Here is a 23,554-nt window from a genome sequence, read left to right on the forward strand (position 1 = left end):
CCACTCTGGGATCTGGCTAACGGGGGAGGCCATGACGTGTTGTGACTCAGCTCATGATTAATTTCGAGTCATAACACGGCGGTGTGAGTTTTAACGCGACATTGGGCGTCCTGAAGCAATAACTCACGGTAATTCCAGGGCGTCCAACACCACGTTGAACATGGAATAAAAAAAAAAGTTAAGAATAGTTTTAATATTCTAATCAAGTAATAACTAGAAATTGAAATACTTGTATTTGTCATGTGTTTACGTATGATGCTATTATCATTATTTACTATTAAAACCTCCTCAATTAACTTTATTTTTAGTTACTACTATAATATTCTATTGAACCAATATCCGATTCAATGCTTATAACCAAAATTCTTATGACCTTACCAGAAAATTATAAATATTTTTATAGTGCATGGGATTCTATACCATCTGAGAACAAAGCATTATTAAATTTGACATCCCGATTTATGGTAAAAGAAACAAGACAAAGTAATGGCTTTGAAATTCAGAAATATAATGGTAAAAATAGTGCATTTGTGGCGAAAAAATCGTTCAGAACGAAAAAACAAAAATATTCAAAGTTTGATAATTACTCTGGAAAAATACAAAATAATGATAGCAAACCAGGAATTTGCAAATTCCTGTTTTTTTTTTACCAGGAATTTTTGTAAGAAACCAGGTCATTGGAAACGTGATTGCTAGATTTTGAAGAAAGAACATAACGGAAAAATGTTATGTGGACTCCGGTGCAAGTGATCATATAACCAGTAGAAGAGAGTGATTCAGAACCCATGAGTCGTTCGAGATTCAATTGCTAGTACGTATTGGTGATAGTAAATATATTATGGCTATTGGTAAAGGTAATATATATGTTAAACCAAAAAATTGGCGAAAAATGGGTTGATAGTTATTTGTCAAATGTTTTACATGTACCTGAGCTCAAAGTAAATTCGTTTTCATGTGGAGCGTGCCTGGATAAAGGTATAATAATGATAACAGACAAAAATGTTTGTACATTTAAAAGAGAAAATAGTACAGTTGCTGTTGGAATTTATGAGAATAAATTGATTTCGATGATTTTTAAAACAAGGATATCGCAAGAAATAGATTAAATGAATATTGCTGAAAAAATGTTTACATTACAACAGTGGCATGAAAAACTAGGTCATCAGAATGTTCAATAAGTTAGAAATTACCTAAGGCATATGGGTTTTCAATTCAAGGAAATGGAAAATAAATTTTTCTACGAAACTTGTGTATATGGTAAACAACACAGAGAACCATTTACACTAAGCAGTACTAAAACAACAAAACCAGGTCAGATAATTCACAGTGTTTGTGGACCCACGGAAGAAAATTCTATTGGTGGTAAAAGATACTTTGTTATATTCAAAGATAATTACTCTAAGAATACTTATGTATATTTTATGAAGCAAAAATCAGAAGTAAAAAAAAAATTTTAATTATTCTTAAATACAGTGAAAAATCAGTTAAATATATCAGTTCTTATTTTACGAAGCGATTGTGGTTTCGAATATAAGAATGATGAAGTCAAAGTTATTTTGAATAAATTTGTATAAAACATGAAACCAGTGTACCATATACACCACCACAAAATGGTAAAGCGGAACGAACAATGGGTACAAAAGTAGAAGCAACTAGAACAATGATATACAGTAAAAATTTGTCAAAAAATCTTTGCGCTGATGCGATAAATACAGCTATATATGTATTGAATCGTACGTTAAATTCAGGTAACAAAGAAAAAACACCCTATGAATTATAGTATAATAAAAGGCTTAATATAAGCAATTTTAAAGTATTTGGTAGTGAAGTTTATGTTCATATACCAAAAGAAAAGCGTAGAAAATGGGATCAAAAAGGTAGAAAAGGAATATTTGTTGGGTATTTAGAAGAAACTAAAGGATACCGCATATGCTTTGATGGAATGGAAGTTTCATTAAGCAGAGATGTTATATTTAAAGAATCTATAGAAATAGAGATAAAAATGAGAAAAGAAGATTAAGGAATAAATTCAGGAATGGTAGTTGAAAGTGAAGAAAAAAACATTAATGATGAAAATAATGTTGAAAGATAACAAAGTATGGGTGAACTTGATCAATCAGCAGATCAGACTCAAGAAGAATTAAAAATGAGACTTAGAGATAGACAAAATATAGAAAAGCCAATAAGGTATAGAACAGAAACATTTTATTTAAAATGTGATAATCCAGTTACATATGAAGAAGCTATAACACAAGAAAATTCAGAAAATTGGAAAGAAGCAATGGATGAAGAGATGTAGTCATTAAAAAAGAATAAAACGTGGAAATTAGTAAATATACCAACAAATAAAAAAGTACTTAACAATGGCTAGGTATATCGAACCAAATTAAAGAAAAATGAAGAAGTTGATAGCCAGACTAGTAATAAAAGGCTTAAATGGATGTCTCCAAATACATTCAAATAATTAATAAAGTTTGTTACAATAATTATACAAATAATAACAATAGTGCTCTAACCTGGTCACTCCGATCTGGTTGCTAAATATTGCCAAGTCGCTGATGCTCTTATCCGTAATATGAAAGTCACCAAAGTCCGCCTGTACACCAATTGTACACATGGGTACACAAAACCCAGGGCGAAGAAACTCTTTGAAAGGCGACTCTCACACCGCCGCAATAATAATAATAAAATTACTAAAAAATAAAAAATAAAACCGACAACAAACAATACACTGAGTACAGTAATATTATTTAAGACAGTGTTTTTCTATCTTTTTGATTTCGCGACCCCTATACAAATTGAAAAATTCTGGCGACCCTCATAAGTCATATAAAGACACAGAAATAATTTAGTAAAAAGACTACGTTAACGATTTTTTCCTATTTTGGTACATTTATCTATTATTCAGATCTAGCCGTGAGAGTTTTGAAAGTAAGTACAAGGTGAGTTGCTAAGGCCACGTGCGACCTAACTTAACTGCATCGGCGACAACGATGTTACTGCACCGCATTGTCGTTGCAGCGACAGGAAGTGCCTGCGCGCGCCACCTGCCGCCGCTCGCGATTTTCTTTTGTTTCAACTCTCATCTTCATCTCACTCAGTTAAGCGCAGTCGCCGATGAGTACGGACGTATTGTTTTTTTTGCTTGCTCCGTGCGTTTGTAAAATGGATAAGTGTCTCAAAAGATCGCAGCCTTCAACATCTGGTACAAGTGTCAACAGCGGTGGTGAATCAAACCCCAAAAAAATAGATAATACGATGGCATTTATTTGAAATACTGGTTCACAGTCATAAATAATAAACCTCTATGTGTCATTTGTGACTATGTTCTATCATGTGAGAGTATGAAACCGTCAAAACTTATACGGCATCTCACAACCAAGCATCAAAAAGAAGCTGATAAGCCGTTAGATTTCTTTGAACGAAAGTTGAAAGCTCTTAGTCAGCAGCAAAATACTATGATTCAGGTAATAAAATAGTGATTTCCCAGTCTCAACAAAGTGTTGTTAAGACCCTCGATGCGCTTAAGCGATAAGCTCAGGTCGAGTCTATTCTATTCTAATTAGTAGAAACAGCAACCTACTGTTAATGTTTTATGATGTTCATTTCTTTGTTGTTTGAAAATAAATTTTTATTATACGAGGTGTGTTCAAAAAGTAAGGTGACTTGATATTTATATGAAAAACTATTTATTTATTCATCAATGTTTATGTTGTCCCCTTCAAAGTAATCCCCCTCGGATGTAATACACTTGTGCCAACGCTTTTTCCAATCTTCGAAACACTTCTGATAAGCACTTTTTGGTATAGCCTTGAGCTCTTTCAGCGATGCAGTTTTTATCTCCTCAATCGTTGCAAATCTTCGTCCTTTCATAGGGTTTTTCAGTTTTGGGAACAGAAAAAAGTCGCATGGGGCTAAATCCGGTGAATATGGTGGCTGAGGCATGATTGTGATGTTGTTTTTGGCCAAAAAATCTCTCACAAGCAACGATGAGTGAGCAGGTGCATTATCATGATGCAAAAGCCATGAATTGTTTTTCCATAATTATTTAATTTTTAGTATTATTAGTATTTAATTTTGGTGTGAAAAGGTTCCGCGTTCTTAATTTTCATTGACTAATCAATTTTATATTGTCTGGTTTATTTTCAGGTATCCAGTGTCAATGAGTCAGCATTATTAGCTAGCTACAAAGTCGCATATCGAGTTGCTAAAGCAGGGAAACCGCATACCATTGCCGAAAATTTGATTTTGCCAGCAGCTCTTTATATGGTTGAAATTATGGTCAGCAAGCAGGAGGCAAACAAGTTAAAAAACATACCACTTTCTGACAATACTATTTCACGCAAAATAAACGATATGGCTAATGATATTCAAGAACAAGTNCCTCCTGCTTGTTAACAAGTTAAAAAACATACCACTTTCTGACAATACTATTTCACGCAAAATAAACGATATGGCTAATGATATTCAAGAACAAGTAGTCGAAAAATTAAAGAACAGCCAACATTTTGCTTTGCAGTTTGACGAATTTACAGATGTTTCCGATTGTGCTCAGTTTGAAGTATTTGTGCGCTTTGAAGCAAATGATAGTATCATGGAAGAAATCTTATTTTGCAAAGCACTTCCTGCAAACACGTCTGGCCAGTGTTTGCACGATATGTTTTTAGAAAGCACTTGCGACTACGATATTGATTGGAAAAAATGTATCGCTATTTGTAGTGATGGCGCTAAAGCTATGACTGGTAAAAATAGCGGACTCATTGCGAAATTGAAATCGATAATGCCAAACGTATCCTGGACACACTGTTTTCTTCATCGACAAGCTCTAGCTTCTAAGGTAGTACATTCTGATTTAAATGACGTGCTCAAGGAAGTAATAAAAATTGTGAATTCTATCAAAGGTAAAGCCTTGCAAACCCGGCTATTCAGAATCGTTTGCAAATATATAGGCTCGCTTCATCAAAATCTCCTTTACTACACAGAGGTCAGGGGGCTATCCAAAGAAAAAGTATTGACAAGAGTTCTTGAACTGAGAGCTGAATTGTTAATGTTCTTACAAGATGCAAAATCTGAATATGCTAATCGTTTTTCTGACCCTATTTGGCTCTTGAATGAAATTAGCATTTTTGGCAGATTTTATTACCCACCTTAATAATTTGAACAACAACCTCCAAGATAGAGAAGAAAACATTTTAACAGCTAAAGATAAAGTCAAATCATTTCACGCAAAACTTCGTTTGTTGTCAACCTCTCTCCAAAACAATATATTTGAGTCTTTTCCATGTTTTCAGAAGATTGTTCAAAATAACGCATCAGACCTAAGTCTTGTATTAAGGGCTCACATTCCTTGCATGATACAGAGCTTACATAATTTACAAGAGAAACTTCTGACACTTTCCTGACTGGCACTCTGAAGCTGACAATGGGCGTAGATAGATTTGAAACCCTTTTTTGGACAAGTCAATATATCTGGCTGATGTTACAACAAATATGAAAGAGCATCTTTTAGATTTAACTGCTGATGACATGCTTAAGATGGAATTTTATTCGCAAAGTGTCGACGTATTTTGGATGAAAAGAAAACACGAATATCCAAAGGTGGCAAGGGAAGCTCTAAAATTATTAGTGTCATTCGCCACAACATACTTGTGTGAATTGACATTTTCTGCAATGGTAGACATTAAAACTAAAAAGAGAAATAGACTGCAATTAGAAAATGATTTGATTATTAATGTTTCAAAAATAGCACCTCAATTTGATAAACTTTTGAAAAATAAACAAGCCCATCCTTCTCATTAAAATTGTGTTTTTATTGTAGTGTTAGAACATTGTCTTATTTTCAGCTCGCGACTCACAGATTGAAAAACACTGATTTAAGATAACAGTTTAATGTAATTTTACTTATGTTAGTATATTATATGATATTATTGATATTTTATATTATATATTATTATATTACGAATAATTTCTAAATCTTTTTAATTGCATAACCTATTCCATTCAATATATACAGAACTATTTTCTGTATATAATCTCCCTCTATATACTGTTTTACTAAGCCCCTCATTATAGCTCGTTTCAACCTATAATTTTTAACTAATTAGCAATGATATCAAATCATGTTATTATTTCAACTTTCAACTTAACTTTTAAAAATGTTCCACTAATAATCCGAGCTTTAAATATATGTCAAATGATACGATAAATAATATTCAAATTAAAAGTAAAGTTTAAAAAAATCAAAATTTTTTTTTTATATGTAAATACTCATTTTTTACTAATTAGTAATAATATCAACAATTAGAAGTGATAGAAAAAGTGTAATTTTCTGATTTCAAAACAAAGCAAAAAGTTAATTTAGAAAACTATATATTCGATTTTTATGAAAGTACTTTATGTCCAATGTTTTTGGTCACGAGTAACAACAATTTTTTTTTGAAAAGCATTTTATCAAACCTTTAAAATTGAATGCACGTTAAAAGTAAAGAAATATACAACTACTTTATTATTTTTATAATCTCTCCGTATAAATTACAATATTAAATTATTGAATAACAATTTCATACTAAATTTAATTACTATAATTAGTGTTTATTCATATATCATACTTTTAAATCAAAAAACCACTAATCAAGATATAATTAAGAAAATAGGATTGATGTTGCTTTTTGAATAATTTATCAATTTCTTAGAATTAAACACTATCTACAGATTAGTCTGTAGATAGTAGTTATTACTGCTATCCTTATACCCTTATAGCCATACTGTTATTTTTTAGTTTCATGTACTTCTTGATTTATCAGCTATTAATACATTATTTATACCTTATAAGGGCGTTAACTTTATATGTTTAAATGGTAACATACATATTTAACTAACTTAAAAAACTAAAAACTAATCTAATTTAGAAAAAAGGCTGATATATAGTTAAATATTAAGTGTAATAAGAGTTTGGCAGAGTAATACTTATGTTATCCAAAAATTTGTGTTGATCCATACATTTTCAAAATTTTTTAACTATATAAAGTCGAAAAGATAAAATATAAAATTTCATCATAAAAATATTATATTTTTAACTACAAATGCTATTTACACATAGAAGATAAACTGTTATTATTTCAACTTATATTATAGAACTAGATTTAATGGAACATATCTTCATTTAAAAACAAAATTTTTAAAAAATTAAATTAAAAATGTTAACTTTATATGCAAGAATTGCTATTTTGAATCCTCTCTATAGGCATGTAATGGGTTAGATTTTCAAAAAATTATATCAAATGAAAGTAAAATACCAAAGGTAGTGAATATGTCGTTTGACATATTGATGAAAGAAATCAGATGGCTGAAAAAAGTGGCAATAAACACACACTAAAAAAAAAAAAATAAACAAATCATAGTAAGTCTCAGCTTCACATCCAATCTAAAAATTTATGAAAAAGTGTGTAATAGTTATAAAATTTTATTGACAAATAACTCCAAAATGTCATAAACCACGAAAATGAATTTTTCTACGGTTAAAATTTAAATAATTTTTCAAAATAAATTAGTTAATTAAAAGCAAAAAAAGATCATTATTACCAGTGGTGGATTTACTGGGAAGGGTTCAGAAGGTCTAGACCCCCAGACACTGATATTTTAACATAATTTAATATGTAGGGTAAGGTTGATACGTATTCCAAGTAAATTTTATTCTTAAAGCTTAGAAAATGTTGAAAATCCGTCACTGTATCGTACTTAGAGAAAAAGAATTTTATTCTCTTTAGTTTAAATAAAATTGTATTTTTAAAATGAAAATATATTTATTACTTTTAAACTTTGATTTCAATTTAAAGGGCATTTATTCTTCAATTCTTCGAAAAATATTTCCTAAGCATGTACTCTAGAAAGCACATCATTTTTAGCAAAAGGATATTTATCAAACAGTCTCCCTCTAAAGTTGTTAGTCAAATTGTGTCCGAACATAAGAAATATGTCCCAGATAACACTTAAATTAATTAACCTATTTTTAAATTGTATGAAGTATTAAAATAAAAATTTTTTGAATTTAAACGTTTGAATGTGGTCACGGTTATAATTATACGGTAAATATGTACCGTTATCGGTTATTTTATTCAATAAAACTATTTTAATAACATATACGAAGCGTATTATTTGAATGTGTTCATAATTGAAATTTTAACTATGCTACATGTTCGTTAAGTGTAACCTGTTGCAACAATTAGATATACAGAGGGGGCCATAACGCGTAACACCTATGTCAGTTCATGACAGTGTTGTCAGTCAACGCTTTCACCTCCTCAGTAAAACCCTTTGTTTTCGCTGAATGTTGATAAATCGTATGTTATCATTGTTTTTACAAATTTATTATTGCTATTATTTGTCGTGTAAATAATTTAAAAAAGCGTTATTTCAGTATTTTTAAAATTAGTTGTTTTAATTATAATTATTCATAGCTGAATTTCATTTTAAATTTGAACTCAGTCTAATTAGGTTTGAAGTATCAAATAATTGTAAGCAATTTCTTCTATTACCTCTTTACTGTAAAGCTATCAAACTATTATTAGATGAACTGTATTCAATTTTGTTGGATTGTAAATATAATCAACCATTTAATCATGCATGATCAAATATTAATACAAAAGAAGCTTTTCGATTATTTTTTCTTGTTAAGTAAATAAAAATTTTGATTTAGTGATTAATGAAGTGGTGAAAGTTTTATGTAAAAACTACATCCTATGAATTTTTTATTACTTTCTATTAGAGCTACTTAACATTAATATTACATACATAAATTTTAACAAATGATCTGATTTAGTATTATTTCTAATTGTTTTGTTGAAAAACATAGTATTTTAAAGTATTATTCGTAATATATAATTTTGATCTTAAATGTATGAATATTGTTTAATTCAATCAATATTTATTTTAGATTTGTACTATCTTACTTTTCATCATTTTTGTCTGGTTGAAGAAGTATCAATTATTTTTTAATATAGTTGTTACTGTAAAATGTGTTGTACTATTTTTAATATAACAATGTAAAATGATTTAATTTACAGTATTTCCTTTTATATGGAACCATATATTTAAATGAAATTGTGATGAATGCATCATCTGAATCAAGCGTACTTGATGAATCTCTGAATAGTCCTAAAAACAACTCACAAACAACCAATGATAATGAGTTAATATTATCACCAAAGAAACATCTGGTTTGTTTTGCTTCTGTCAAAGGAGACTGCATAGTCACAAAAAATGGTACGTCATATGCAGGAATTAAAGAATGTTTGCTTAGTGAACGAATGGTAGATAAAAAAGTTCTCATTGATAATAAACCCATTGAAACATCAGTTTTGGATTCTGATATTGATAGTGGAATGGAATCATCTGCATCAAGTTGGGATAGATCTGTTAATGAAGTCAAAGAACATGCATTTGCACGACTTGAAGAAGAATTAAGAAAAGCTAATGAAACTCTTAAATTGAGAGATGAAGAAGTATCACGTTTAAATAGAATACGCTCTGATGTTGAAGCTGAGTTACAAGAACTAACTGCTAGTTTATTTCAAGTAATATAAAAATATTCAATACAATTATGTTATTATTATAGATATAAAACATGAATTTTATTATAATATTAGGAAGCTCATAGCATGGTAAAAGAAGCAAATTTACGACAAGCCGCTGCTACTAGAGCTTTAAAAGAATCATCAATGAAAGTAGATGTATTGTCTGCTGAAGTAGCAGCATTAAAAACTCTGGTTTTAACATCAACTCCAAGCCAGCCAAATTTATCTAGAGAAGATAGTGTTTCATTACCAGGTTCATATTTCAATTGTATAAAATAGATATTTCATTATTACAATCTATCTTTTTTGTAGGTTATTGATTGATATCACTTTTTGATATTAACAAAATAAAATACATTTTAATTATTTATTTACATTCCTATAATATAATTAATGTAAAAGAATTATTGGATAACTCAATATCCTTTATAAGTTGTTGAAACTATTAAAATATCTTGCATTTCATCAATTTAATTTATTTATGTATTTTTTTTTAAATATCGGTTAAGTTAAAAAATTAATTTTTTTATTTAAAAAGTAAAGCTTTAGCAACATAAGTTGTTGGCTGAATTAAATTTTTTTTTTTTTAAGCTTATTTATTATTAAATTTATGATACACAAATGTATGGAATAATTCATTAGGCTTTTCTGTTATAATTATCTATGGTGTACCTTGATCGTCTTTATATTTATTCAATCATTTTTTCACTACACATTCCATTGCTAATTTTCTAGCAATTTTAGTACTATAATAATTGGTACAATCCATTCTAATAATAGAAATACTAGAATTTGTAATATGGATACAAAAGCATATTTAGCTAAAATTGTAGATATTCCAAAACCACGGTATTCTTGTAATGTTGCTAATGTTTTAATCTCTAACATTTTATTTACATTGAACATTTTAAATAAACATGGATTATTTTCTATTGATACTCCTAACTTTATGCTCTGTATAATTTTGGTAAGGATTTATACTTCAAATCTAAATCATTAAAATTTAGAAATTGAAAATAAATATTTTATTTCAAGGATATGCAATGCCTAAATCAATAAAAAAGCACAATACTTAACATGTATTTTACATAAAATTCATACTGTTCAGTAAGTAAGGAAACAGGTTTCTATTGTTCTCATTGTTTGTAACAATTTACCTGTTTCCTTATTTACTGAACACTTTGTATATCAATTTTAGTTTGGTTGTATGTATATAATTTTGTACATACATTAGCAGAACAGTACATTATTATTAATCTTATTTATCTCATACATGATGTATGTATAACTCTATTAATTTATCGTAAAAATTGGTATCCATCGATCTTACATATTAAACAGCGTGTATAATAATACTGATATCATTGGTCATTTGTTTTTATTTAATATAAATTAATATATACTAAATAACTTCCAAAAGATACTAATGTAGTCCATTTTAAAATTAAGATTTTATTGAACCTAATAATTATAATTTTTAAGCTTTAAAAAATTTTATTTTAGAAAATTGAGTTATATTTTTTATACTATAGAACTTCTTTGTTGAACTAATAAAATTAAAAAAAAAAATTGATATACCATACAATTTTTATATAGCAGTATCAATTATAAATAACTGTTGTATATTTTTTATGAAAATTAAATTTTGTAACCTGCTTCTCTCTTATATTATATTGAATAATTTGATCTAATAATTTCACTAGTAGCAAGAGAAACACAGTATTATTGCTTATATCTATTGCTATAATTGTCATATAATTTTCTATATATTTTTTAGTATCATCAAATCTTTCATCAAACTTGTCTATTTTAATTTTTAGTAATTTGAACACTGTTTCATCTCTATAGTTTCTTTCATCAAAAAGTTAATGTTATGTATATGTTCTTCTCTTGATAGCTTTATTTTTATATTAATAGGCTTTATGTGCTTACTTGGTACCTAAAATTACATTTTTTTTGCAAAAATACAATTATATTTTAGAAAGGTATATTGATAATTTTTCAAAAATAAATATCTTACGAACATTTTATTTTATTTGTAAAGGATGTTTTTTAATTGTTTGTTTAAAGATAAATTTTTAACTATATTTTGATACATAAATAAATAATTTTGATAGATTTATATTTTACTAATTTTTTAAAGTTTTTTATATAACAATTGTTATTAAAAATGAAATGTTTTTGTAATTCTGTGTAAGTTTAGTAAAAATAAATAATTTTAGTCTAGCAATTTTCTACATTAATATCACAAATATAGAAATAAAGGTTCATTAAGCTAGAATGTGTATTAATTTATATTAAATTTTATTTTTATTAAAAGTTGAAATATATATATATATTAACAGATTAATATATTAATTTTAACTTTTTTTATTTTATACTTAAAGGTGGATTGAGTGGAGTTGGATTATTTTACCGAAAACATAAAAGATCTCCTTCTCACAATAATTTAAAATATGGACGTGAAAATTCTCCCCCAGATTCTCCCTTAAAAAAAAATAACCAACAGCAGTTAGCTACTGATTCTGTTAATTCAAAAATTGTTGAATGTGGTGAAGTAGGTTCATAAAATATTCTTTTTTCTTTTTTCTATTAGTTACTAATGAGTATAAATCAATAAAATATATAATACATAATTTTTTTATCAATAAAAACTTAATTATATAGATGGATCCAAATGTATACCGAGAATTTGTAATATGGATGAAATTGCCTACGTTAGATAAATCTGATGCTTTTATTAGTAGAATATACAAAGAGGACATTGATCAATGTTTAGAATTTAATAATTCTACATTGGCATTAGAGGTGAGACAAGCTGTAGAATCTGGAAATCTTTTCATTGAATCTATGGATATAACTAAAACCCATTTTCCTAAGTAAGTTATAAATAATATTTTTTCAAATGCATGTATAATAATAATTGTTTTTAATATAAATTAGTATTTAATTATTGGTAAGTGTTGGTAATTTCTTAAAAATAATGTTTTTGGTTTGTGGTCAAATGAACAAATATATTGTGGTTTTGTTTAAATAATAAATAATTCATTTTATAATCTATGATTTTATCTTTTAGACACAATTCTAGGTTAAAATAGAAAACAAAATGTTTTATTATATTAATATATCATTGATTACCAACAATTTTATTAATATTAACATATGTTTAACAGAAATGCTAAAAATTGTAATTATTTTTAGAAAATGTGCCCTGATGGAATTACCATTAATGTGTTTGTATAGAATGAACTTAGGTGGAGCTGATGATGATTGGTATTCTATATCTCAAATTTGTCGAAATAGGGTAAATATATGAATGCTCAGTTTTAGTTTTGTTAATTATTTTAAATTTAACAATGATTAATAAATTTTGTAAAAGAATATTGTGGTTCTATGTGGTTTCCTTAGCCCTCACCAGACTGATTTCTTTCATCAATATGTCAAACGACATATTCACTACCTTTTGTATTTCACTTTCAAGTTTAACAAAATATCATTTTGATTTAAAAAATCACTGTTTTTGTGTTATACACTCTACTTCAATTATTTATGCCTATATTTTAGGTTAAACAGTATAATAATATAGGATGGGAGTAGTACTCCATTTATTCCCTCTCTTTTACAAAAATGAAAAATAATAATAGAATAAATTAAGTGTTGGACTTAAATACTTTGCTACTTATAATGTCAATTCAATAAGTATATTAAGCTAACAATCTTTTATTTGATAATCCATATTTATAATTTTGATATACTTTGTCATAGAAGTAACAAATTATACAATTATTTTTTATTTCTCCATGAAAATTACAAAATATTGAATATTAATTTCATACTAAATTTAATTTTTATATTAACTATTTATCTATTACATATAAAAGGTATAAAATTATTAATCAGGATATATCTAAGGAATTTGGAGTTGATGATGCTTTTTCTATTATCGCGGTTTTGCTGTCGTTTATAAATCAGTCGTTGGTTATTTTGGATTTCATTGGTTTTTCTTAATATCTTCTTTATTTATTCTTATTTTATTGTTTGTTTAAATTGTTTTTGTATCTTACGGTTGGTTTGGGTTTAATTGAGTGCCGCCGGTATGAGCTCCTCCAAGAGTGCGCCCGGTCTCTCGAATCTGAGGATCGGCTTGCCCTCCGATGAACGACCATGCTCTTGTAGGGACTTACCTCTTGAAGGAGACAACGAAAGGCTAGTGGACCTGGTCCCTCATAGGACCCGATTGCTTGGAGAGGAGGGTGGACTAGACATACAGTGAGATGTCGTACTGTCTCACACAAGTGATGTTAAGCCACAGCTGCTTCAACGAATACCTTCACAGTATTCGGAGGGCAGCCATGCCAACGTGCGACCACTGTTGGAATCGCCCAGAAAAGGCAGACAGCGCTCTGTACACAATCTTTTGGTGTGAGGCGTGAGCCCAGGAATGGAACTCTCTGGGGTCCCGTCTTGGGTCCACAATCCTGGTCGGGTCCTTGATGGGCCTGATGTTAGGACGCTGGGAGGCGTGGAGGCTCGTCCAGGTGTTTGCTGAATCCATCTTGCAAGCAGAAGGCCTAAGGCAGAGGCAGCTGCACTGCCCTGTACAGGAGGACCTAAGGCGCTCGTTTAAGCCGGCACCTTAGGCGGTCAATTGTTTATGTTTTCTATTATGTTGTGAGTTATTTGCCCTCTCGCAAAGTCCAGCCCCTACCTCCACGTGGTGCAACCTGGGCAACCGACTCCACTCTGGGATCTGTCTAACTGGGTATCAGCTCTTCATTAATTTCATGCTGATTCACAACATGATAGTGTAAGTTTTAGAGATGGCGTGGGCCGCCCTGAAGTAATGCCTCACTGCAGTTCCAGGGCGGTTCACAATTATGCCAATTGTGGAAAAAAAAATAAGGTTTAATTTTGGTGTAGAACTTAGATGTGTGTTCAGATTTTTTATATAGAAAACAAATTGTTTTAGTTTTTTGTTAGTAATATTCAGTAATTAAAATTGTCTTAATTGATAAGAATTGTAACTGTTATTTTGTATTTATCAACTATTTTTCCAGCTAACTTTTTGGATAATAAAAAAAATATAATAATGTTTTACTACTTTTATAGTAAAACATTATAAGTTCTAGTAACTCTGATATTTTCTTTACTATGTATTTCTTGTTCAGTAATGTCGAAGATTATTATATTTTCAGTGAAATTTGTTTTGTTAAGGGTGGTTTTGAAGATTATATTTATTTGAGATTGAGTTTGATAATTGTTGATGGATATTTTTACCAAAATATGTCAAAAAATAATTTCATTTAAGAAAATTTCATGCTCATAATTTTCATTCTATAAAATATAAATTTTGATTTTTTATAAATCATTATCAAAATTTTTTTATCTAGATAACTGCTGTATGTGATTTTCTCAATTATCTTAAGTACATTCAGAGAGGTTTAGTAAAAAGCACAGGTAAGCATTTTACTTAGTATAATTTAATTAGCATCATTAATACTTTTCTCTGTTAAAATTTTTTTTTTTTAGAAAACGATATGTATTGGGAAATTGTCAAACTTCGAAAACAAATGATGCTTGCCAAACTTGGATTAGCAACTTAACATGTGCTGCTTAGCACATGTTTCCTAAAAATTTAACATTTTTAAACCAAAGTCTTTATTATATTAACTTATATTTGAAAAAAATGATCTAATTTTTATTTACTATATTTTTAAATTTTTAATTACTATGTGATTATTTGAGTGTGATTTGTTTTCTGTAGTGTGTATAAATTGTCTCGTACAACTAATACTATTAAAATTATTAATTTAAAAAAAAATATTTCGTTATGAGATATTTACCTATATTTAATTTGATATAATGAATTTAATGCAATTTAATTATTTTATTAATGTGCTGTGTACATTTTTAAGATTTCTTGCCAGAAAAAAAATTCTCAACTGTATGAACTGAAAAAAAATTTCTTTATTTGATTGTATGAAAAAATAAAGAAGTATAATGAATCTTAAAATCTACTATGTGTTATGTGATATAATTTATGTATTATTGTATCTGTTTTTTTTTTGTATGATCTGATATTCTAGATTCTTTTTTTTTTTAGAATATTTTTGTATTGTAGCATCTTTGTTTGTATTATTATCAAATATTGACATTTCATGTTGTTAAAAAAAAATTATAAAAATGAAAAAACAAGTTGTGTTTTTAGCTGTGTTATTATCAATTCTTAAAAAATAAGTTTTCTTACATTATATAAACTGAAGAAATTAAAGCCAGTTTTATTTGTTAAAATAATAATATAAGGTTAGCAAGGGTAATTGCGTAAAAATAAAATAATTTATTAATTTATATCTTCATATTATTTTATATTTAAGGTTTATGATTTCATTAATAATAGCATTGTTATTTTTTCCTTAGTTTTTGAGATGTTCATATAATATAACAAAAATAGAATAATTGAAAATGTAATTTTTAGAAAAGTTAAAAAAAAAATATCTTAGTAACACTATATTTTGGGGTAAGTGCGTTTTATGAATATTTTCCTAAATGTAATAATATTTATATATATATATATATATATATCAATATAAATGTATTTTACATAATTGTTTTTATCTGGCAACATATATATTTAACCAGTATATAAAATAGAAAATGATTTTAATAAGAAATTTAGTAGATAATAACTTATTTCAATGAGCTTCTTTATTTAGTCAAATATAGTTAATGAATGTAAACAAATTGAGAACATAAATTGAACTTTGGGATTGATAGACATTGTGGTTTAAAAAAATCAAAAGAAAACAATTTATCACACTTGACAGATATTCTATAAGAGGAGTATTAAAACCGTATAGTGTCATTTCATGTGATATCACCTAATGTGTGTGCTGCTATATTTCATAAATTTTTATCATTACTTCTTAAAGGTCAAAAATAATTTTTTTTTTTTATTGTTTTTTTACTAAATAGCACATTTTTTATAATTAAAAACATGAAAAAACACCTTATGTTCTAGATCCTATAACTTCACATCCAAATAAACTATCACTGTGGAACTAGTACTGTTTTACTCATTAAATAGTACTTCAATTTAATTTTTAAGTTTATGATTTTTGAATTTTTTAGCTTCGATGCGAAGCTGAGAAAGTATTAATTTTACCATGATTTTTTTTTTTTTTTTTATGTCTTGCCACTTTTTTTCAGCTCTCACTGGACCTATTTCTTTCAACAATACGTCAAAAGATCACAAATCGTATCTAGTTGAAGACATTCCCTTAAAAATTAAAAAATTTTCTCTCGTTCCCCGCAAATGGGGGAAATCTCCAAAAAAATTACAAATTTAAAAATCTGTACATTTTGTCAATTTTTTTCACTTTTTTTTCTTAAAAGTTCCATAACTTCAAAATTCAACATAATTTTATTTTATACTTAAACCTTAGATATTTTCCTTTTATTTGATATCATTTTTTTGAAAATCTAACACTTAACCTGCTCACTGGGGGGGGCATTTAAAATAGCAACTTTTTTATAAAAACTAACTTTTTCAACTAAATTTTTGAAAATGTTCCGGAAATACTGCGTCCTTTAAATATGTATCAAATTAAAGTTTATTTTATGTACTATAAAATGAAAAAAAAATTTGTCCCGATACTTTATCTTCTGCATTCAAACGGTTGCCGTAGTTAAAAAAACGTTATTTTTGTGTTATAATGTTCGATTTTAAATTTTCAACTTAAAAATGCTATAACTTTTCGAAAAATGTATGTATCAGCACAAATTTTTTTTTTTAATACATTATATACAGAGTGTTCAGTAAATAAGGAAACGAATTTCTATTGTACTCATTGTTTGTAACAATTTAACTGTTTCCTAACTTACTGAACACTCTGTATATTAACTCAAAAATATGAAACTTTAAATGTTTNCTCATTCATTTAACATACTTTATATTTAAATTGGAAAATTTCCCTTTATACTAAGGGTATTCAAAACTAGAAATATATGTATAATTGTATATACAGGGTGTACAGTAAGTCAGGAAACGGGTATCTATTGTTCTCATTGTTACAAACAATGAGAACAATTGTTTGTAACAATGAGAACAATAGATACCCGTTTCCTGACTTACTGAACACTCTGTATATGATTTTTTATGACATCGATATTAGCAGGTACACAGCATTGTTATTATCAATGATAGTAAGGTACATTGTTGTGAGTTTATAAATACACTAACTGACAATACAAAAAGTATATCTATTGATAGTCACAATTGATAATAAACAATTCGTGACTGTGATAGCAATATCATAAAAAACCAATTAGCTACCTGTATTTGTAATACCTTGTGTATTATACCTATACAAAGTGTTCAGTAAATAAGGAAACGAATTTCTATTGTACTCATTGTTCGTAACAATTTAACTGTTTCCTAACTTACTGAACACTCTGTATATTAACTCAAAAATATGAAACTTTAAATGTTTATATCTAATAAACAAATTAAGTTTTATTAAAAATTCAAATGCCATTTATTATTGAATTAAAAACTCAAACATTTTATTAAATTAAAAATATGTGTTACCATTTAAAAAAACAAAGTTGAAACCCTTATCAGGCATAAGGGATGAACTTAAAAAGTATTACATAGTTAATAATTCAAGAATAATGTGTAACTAAAGATAGTAATAAAAAAAAATTTTTTAATTATTATTATTCTATAAGTAATTGAGTGGGTTATAATAAAAAAATCACTCTGTATATTTTTAGTTTTGAAACTAAAAAGTTCTATTAACTTTTTCAACTTAACTTTTCAAAATGTTCCGGAAATATTGCGTCTTTTAAACATATATCAAATCAATGTTTATGTCATATACTATAAAATGAAAAAAAAATTTGTCCCGACACCTTGTGCAAATGGCTGCCAAAATTCAACAAAAAATGTAATGTTTGCGATAAAAATCACCTTCTATCGGGATGTTTTTTGTACTTAAAACTGCTATAACTTTTTCAAATATTAACAAATCAAAATAATATTTTTTTATATCGAAACCTTAAGTAATCTAATACTTATTCTGCTCACAGGGGGGGATTTAAAATAGCAACTTATTTACAAAAACTAATTTTTTCAACTTAACTTTTGAAAATGTTCCGGAAATACTCCGTCCTTTCAACATATATACAATCTGTAGATTACTACATGCAGCTCCTCACCTCCGTATTTTATGAGTTCTGCTGGGATGTCATTGGTACCCGGCGCTTTCCAATTTTTAAGGCCAAATATTGCAATTTTCACTTCTTCTAGACTAACATTCTTTACGTGTGGCTCCTCTCTTTCATATTCGGTAGGTAGTACTGGCTGGGATGGCATCATACCATTTAGTGATTTTTCAAAATATCCTTTCCATCTCTCAGCTCTTGACTCTGGCTCCATTAACATTTGCCCGTCTTGATCTCTAATTGCATTCCATATTGAGTTGAATTGTTTAAACTATTTAATAACTCTGAAAAAGTTTCTAGTTCTTCCTTTTGTATGGTCATTCTCACAGTTTGTCGTAAGTTACTAAAAAATTTTCATCTTTCCCTTTGAACGGCGCTTTTGCACTTTTTCCGTTCCCATATGAAAACTACTTTGGTCATTTGAGTGTTGTTCTCAATAAAGTCATCTCTTGCCTTACGACGCTTATCTACAGCAATTCTACAAACATCATTATACCAAATGTTTCTTGATCTTTTTAGCTAACCAATACTTTTGGCCGCTGCTTTTTTAACAGCATTGCTCACTTTTTCCCAATCCAAATTTGCGTTCATACACACATTATTCTCTTTAAGATTCATCATGACTTCATTCTCATATTCTTTCCTTACGGTTTCATCTTTAAGTAACTCTAAATTTATTTTAGTCCTCTTATCTTGTTTTAGTTTCGCTTAACTTTTTAACTTTGATCTGAGTTTAGCAATCACTAAGTAGTGGTTGGTGTCACAATCTGCGCCTCTATGGATTCTTACGTCGTAAATGATACTACGGTATCTAGTTTTTGTGGGGACATGATCAATTTGGTTTAGAGTTTCGTCATCCGATGACCTCCACGTGGCTTTGTGAATATCCTTGTGTGGGAACGTAGTACTACTAACAGTCAATCCGTTTGATGTTGCAAAGGATATCATTCGCTGGCCATTGTCGTTACTGTGCCTATGCAAACTTTCCTTTCCTATGCAAAGGAAGTACTGCGATTCCCGTCCACATTTCGCATTAAAGTCCCCCAATACAACCTTTATCACGTTTCCAGTGATTCTTTCGCATGCTTCGGTCAGTTTGTCGTAGAATGCATCTTTCACGTTGTCATGTCTTACTTCTCTTGGTGCATGTCAATTTATTATGCAAATATTTATTGGGCTAGTGTTGATTGTTAATATTGATATCCGTTCAGATATTGGATGAAATCTTTAATGTATGGTACTAGTGTCTAATGGATTGCAAAACCGCTACCGAAGTGATGTGTATCCTCCATTCCAGAGTAAAATATTGTATACTCTCCAACTGTTAGTTACACTCCCAACCATCTTATTTCTTGTATGGCTGCTATTTTAATGTTGTAGATATTCAAGACATCAGCCAGATTTTGGCTTGCACCCGTTTTATATAAACTTTTCACTTTCCATGTCGCAATCTTAAAATCCTTATTCCGTTTCTAAAAACCAGTCTTAAAAACCATGTAGTCTTGTCCGAGGCTTATGTGTAGTTGGTTTCATAACAAAATTGTTTTTACTAGACAGGATTGTTAGACCTGCGCTTAACCCTCAACCTGGAGGACCAGGCTGAACCAACCAATTAAGGTCAGTTCAGAGCTCGGGGCCCCGGGTTCGCCAAACCAGTAGTGCTAATTACTCGGCACCCCCTGAGGGCAATTGACTACCGTATGCAAAAATATGCCATATTTGTGAAAAAATTCTTGATATTATATTTTACATTTTAGTTTCGATGCGAAGCTGAGAAGGTATTAATTTTACTATGATGTGTTTTTTTTTGTGTCTGTTACGCTTTACCTGCCCATAGGGAGGGTTTCAATATGGCCACTTTTTCATAAAAAATTAACTTTTTCAACTTAACTTTTGAAAATGTTTCGAAAAGACTGACACTTTCATATATATCTTAAATGAAATCTTTTTTAATATACTTTAATTTGAAAAAAAAAAAATTTAACCTCTAGATTTGTTTTCATGGTGAAAATGACTACTAAAAATATTCTATTTTTGTGTTAAAATTCTGGGTTTTGTATTTTATTTTATTATTTTAAAATACGTGAAAAGAGGAGTATAGTAATTTTCATAAATATTATATAAATCAAATTAATATAGCATGGAAAGTTAAACTTATTTAAATTTTTTTGCTTTTTTTATGTAGAGAAAAATAACTTTGAAATTCGAACTAGTTTAAATTGCCATTTTTTTTACTCGACGGATGTGACGTACGGTTGTTGAGTCGGTAACACTTGTGTCTTACGCGCTTGGGGTACAAGGTTCCAACCCATGTATGGTAAGGAAATGTATGCATTTTTTCTTAATTCTTCTTATGTTAGAATAAATCAACTCCTTTAATTTTTATCTCATTTAGATTCAATAACTTCAATAAAGATCAAGGATACCAGAACTACAGATCACTGTAGTTGCCCCTCATGAGAAGAAATTTTTTATTCGTATTAAAATTATTAGCTTCGATCCGAAGCTGAGAAGGTATTGGTTTTACTATGATGTGTTTTTTTTTTTTTTTTTTTTGTTACCACTTTTTCTCTGCTCTCACCGAACGGATTTCTTTCAACGATACGTCAAAAGATCACCAATCGTATCTAGTCAAAGACATTACCATCAAAAATTGAAAAAATTTCCCTCGTTCCACGTAAATGGGGGAAACCTACAAAAAAATTACAAATTGAAAAATCGCTAATTTTTGACATTATTTCAATTTTTTTTACTTAAAACTACCATAACTTTTTGAAAAATTAACAAATTAATATAATTTTTTTTTATAGATGCATTATGTCTTTAATTATCATTTGGTATATTTTTTTTGTAAATTTGACACTTAACCTGCCCACAGAGGGGGGATTTAAAATAGAAACTTTTTCACAAAAAATTTACTTTTTCAACTTAACTTTTGAAAATGTTCCGAAGGGTCTGACACTTTGATATATATCTTAAATTAAAGTTAAAATATATTAAACGTAAAATGTAATTTACGTGTGAAAAAAAAAACCTAATATAACATACTCATAAATGGTATATAATTCTTTATCCTCTTTCAAACATTTTTTTACCTCATCTAAATTTATTTCTACTTCATTTATAATACTAAATATATTTATTTCTTCTTCATCTATATTAATTTGGCTAACTAAAGGTAACCTCGATAATGCATCCGCATGTGTCATACTCTTACTAGGACGGTATTGAAAGGTATAATCATACATGAATAACATTACTGCCCATCTTTGTAACCGAGAAACAGTAACTACCGATGTTCCTTTCTCAGAACTAAATATTTCCTTTAAAACTTGCGAATCTGAGCACAATATAAATTTATTCCTATAATTTTATTTGTGGAATTTTTTAATAGCAAAAATGATAGCTAAAGCTTCTCTATGAAGTTGAGAATATTTTTGTTCAGTCACAGATAGTGTACTTGACACAAACATTACTGACTTTTCCACTGGCTACCACATGTCCTAACACTGATCCTACTCCATAAGGTGATCCATTAGCTAAATCACTATTGCCTTTTTTAGATCATTAATTTTAGAAATTATTATTAACACTAAATTTATGAAAAAGGCTAAAATTTCGTTAAAATAACTTATTATAAATTTTTTGTATATATATTGTAATAAATTATTTCATTGGAAATATTAATAATTTCTATGTAACTTAAATAGATGATAAATTTGAAATATCCAGAACTATTTTTCTTATAGTTATATTTTATAGTTTTTAATTATTTAGTAATAATATCAAAAATTATTCGTGATAGAAAAAATATAATTGCTGATTTAAAATTAGCACGATAAATTGAATAATTAAAGTATANTAATTGCTGATTTAAAATTAGCATGATAAATTGAATAATTAAAGTATATTTTTGATTCGGATAAAATTTTTTTCTGACCATTTATTCATAATTAACAACAAATTATTATCTAAAAAGTTCTGTATTGTATATTATTTTAATATTATCAAATAATAATTAATAATTAGAAAGTACAAATTGTCACTGTTAAAGTAACGATAAATAAAAATATTAAATTGAACACACGAATTACAAAAAATATCGTTATTATATTTGCTAAAATTCGATTACAATTTTACAGTTATAATACCCAATATTTATAAATGTTCAGTACAAATAAAATCATTAATACTTTTATCATAAAGTATACAACTAAAAAAAATCATTTTAAGTAAACAAAAAAAAAAATGTTTAACTAAATTACATGAAATAATGTTAAAACAATATTGAAATAAATGTAAATTATATACTCAAAAATAATTTTTTATAAGGCAACGAAAAAATCTGTAAATTAGCTCATTAAATGAGTAAAAAAAAACAAAAATTGAAAAATGCAAAGTAAAAAATAAAAAAAAATTTAAGTACAAAATACATAAAATGTAATAATAAGTTATTAATTCACTTTATACAAAAGAAAATCTTGACATAAATAATTTTCTTTCAACAAAAAGAAGACATCCGACAGTATGTACGATAATAAATTACAATGCAATAATAAATTACAATGTGTACAGTGACTACGGCAAGCATAAGAGTTATAAGGTAAAATATACCGACATATGTCAAAAAACAGATGAAGACACAATCGGCACAGAAGTCGCTATTGGTGTTGAGATTAAAATTGTAATAGCATATCATAAGTATGAAGAAAACATCTATGGTCGAAGACAGTCCAATAGAATTGGTTCGACCTCATATA

At 28.0% G+C, this 23,554-nt stretch overlaps 5 protein-coding genes across 6 annotated transcripts; 4 read left to right on the forward strand and 1 right to left on the reverse strand.

Moving 5' to 3' along the window:
• Nucleotides 1-3,120: 3,120 nt before the first annotated feature.
• On the forward strand, nucleotides 3,121-4,398 carry LOC126895349 (protein FAM200B-like). The gene is made up of 2 exons (XM_050667119.1): nucleotides 3,121-3,467; nucleotides 4,150-4,398. Exons 1-2 carry the CDS (start codon nucleotides 3,345-3,347, stop codon nucleotides 4,396-4,398), a joined length of 372 nt encoding a protein of 123 aa, XP_050523076.1. The 5' UTR covers nucleotides 3,121-3,344.
• A 55-nt stretch (nucleotides 4,399-4,453) lies between these two features.
• LOC126895355 (protein FAM200A-like) lies at nucleotides 4,454-5,152 on the forward strand. Its single transcript, XM_050667131.1, has one exon. It carries the CDS (start codon nucleotides 4,454-4,456, stop codon nucleotides 5,150-5,152), a length of 699 nt encoding a protein of 232 aa, XP_050523088.1.
• A 338-nt stretch (nucleotides 5,153-5,490) lies between these two features.
• Nucleotides 5,491-5,799, forward strand: LOC126895358 (protein FAM200A-like). The gene has a single exon (XM_050667146.1). The coding sequence runs from the start codon at nucleotides 5,491-5,493 to the stop codon at nucleotides 5,797-5,799; it is 309 nt and encodes a 102-aa protein (XP_050523103.1).
• Nucleotides 5,800-8,202: 2,403 nt separating this feature from the next.
• LOC126895511 (rab-3A-interacting protein-like) lies at nucleotides 8,203-15,308 on the forward strand. 2 transcript variants are annotated; one of them, XM_050667456.1, is made up of 8 exons: nucleotides 8,203-8,339; nucleotides 9,063-9,572; nucleotides 9,645-9,825; nucleotides 11,960-12,129; nucleotides 12,240-12,451; nucleotides 12,774-12,876; nucleotides 14,963-15,029; nucleotides 15,102-15,308. In XM_050667456.1, the coding sequence occupies exons 2-8, from the start codon at nucleotides 9,105-9,107 to the stop codon at nucleotides 15,173-15,175; spliced, it is 1,275 nt and encodes a 424-aa protein (XP_050523413.1). In that variant the 5' UTR covers nucleotides 8,203-8,339; nucleotides 9,063-9,104; the 3' UTR covers nucleotides 15,176-15,308. The 2 variants fall into 2 exon arrangements, with proteins under 2 accessions (XP_050523413.1, XP_050523412.1); XM_050667455.1 differs by lacking the exon at nucleotides 8,203-8,339 and adding an exon at nucleotides 8,355-8,513.
• A 3,840-nt stretch (nucleotides 15,309-19,148) lies between these two features.
• Nucleotides 19,149-19,742, reverse strand: LOC126895361 (craniofacial development protein 2-like). The gene is made up of 3 exons (XM_050667160.1): nucleotides 19,508-19,742; nucleotides 19,319-19,462; nucleotides 19,149-19,261 (listed from the first exon to the last, which is right to left on the reverse strand). Exons 1-3 carry the CDS (start codon nucleotides 19,740-19,742, stop codon nucleotides 19,149-19,151), a joined length of 492 nt encoding a protein of 163 aa, XP_050523117.1.
• Between the last annotated feature and the right edge of the window lie 3,812 nt (nucleotides 19,743-23,554).

Source organism: Daktulosphaira vitifoliae, unplaced genomic scaffold, assembly GCF_025091365.1.
Source record: "Daktulosphaira vitifoliae isolate Bord-2020 unplaced genomic scaffold, ASM2509136v1 Scaffold_1, whole genome shotgun sequence".
NCBI classification, from domain to species: Eukaryota; Metazoa; Arthropoda; class Insecta; order Hemiptera; family Phylloxeridae; genus Daktulosphaira; species Daktulosphaira vitifoliae.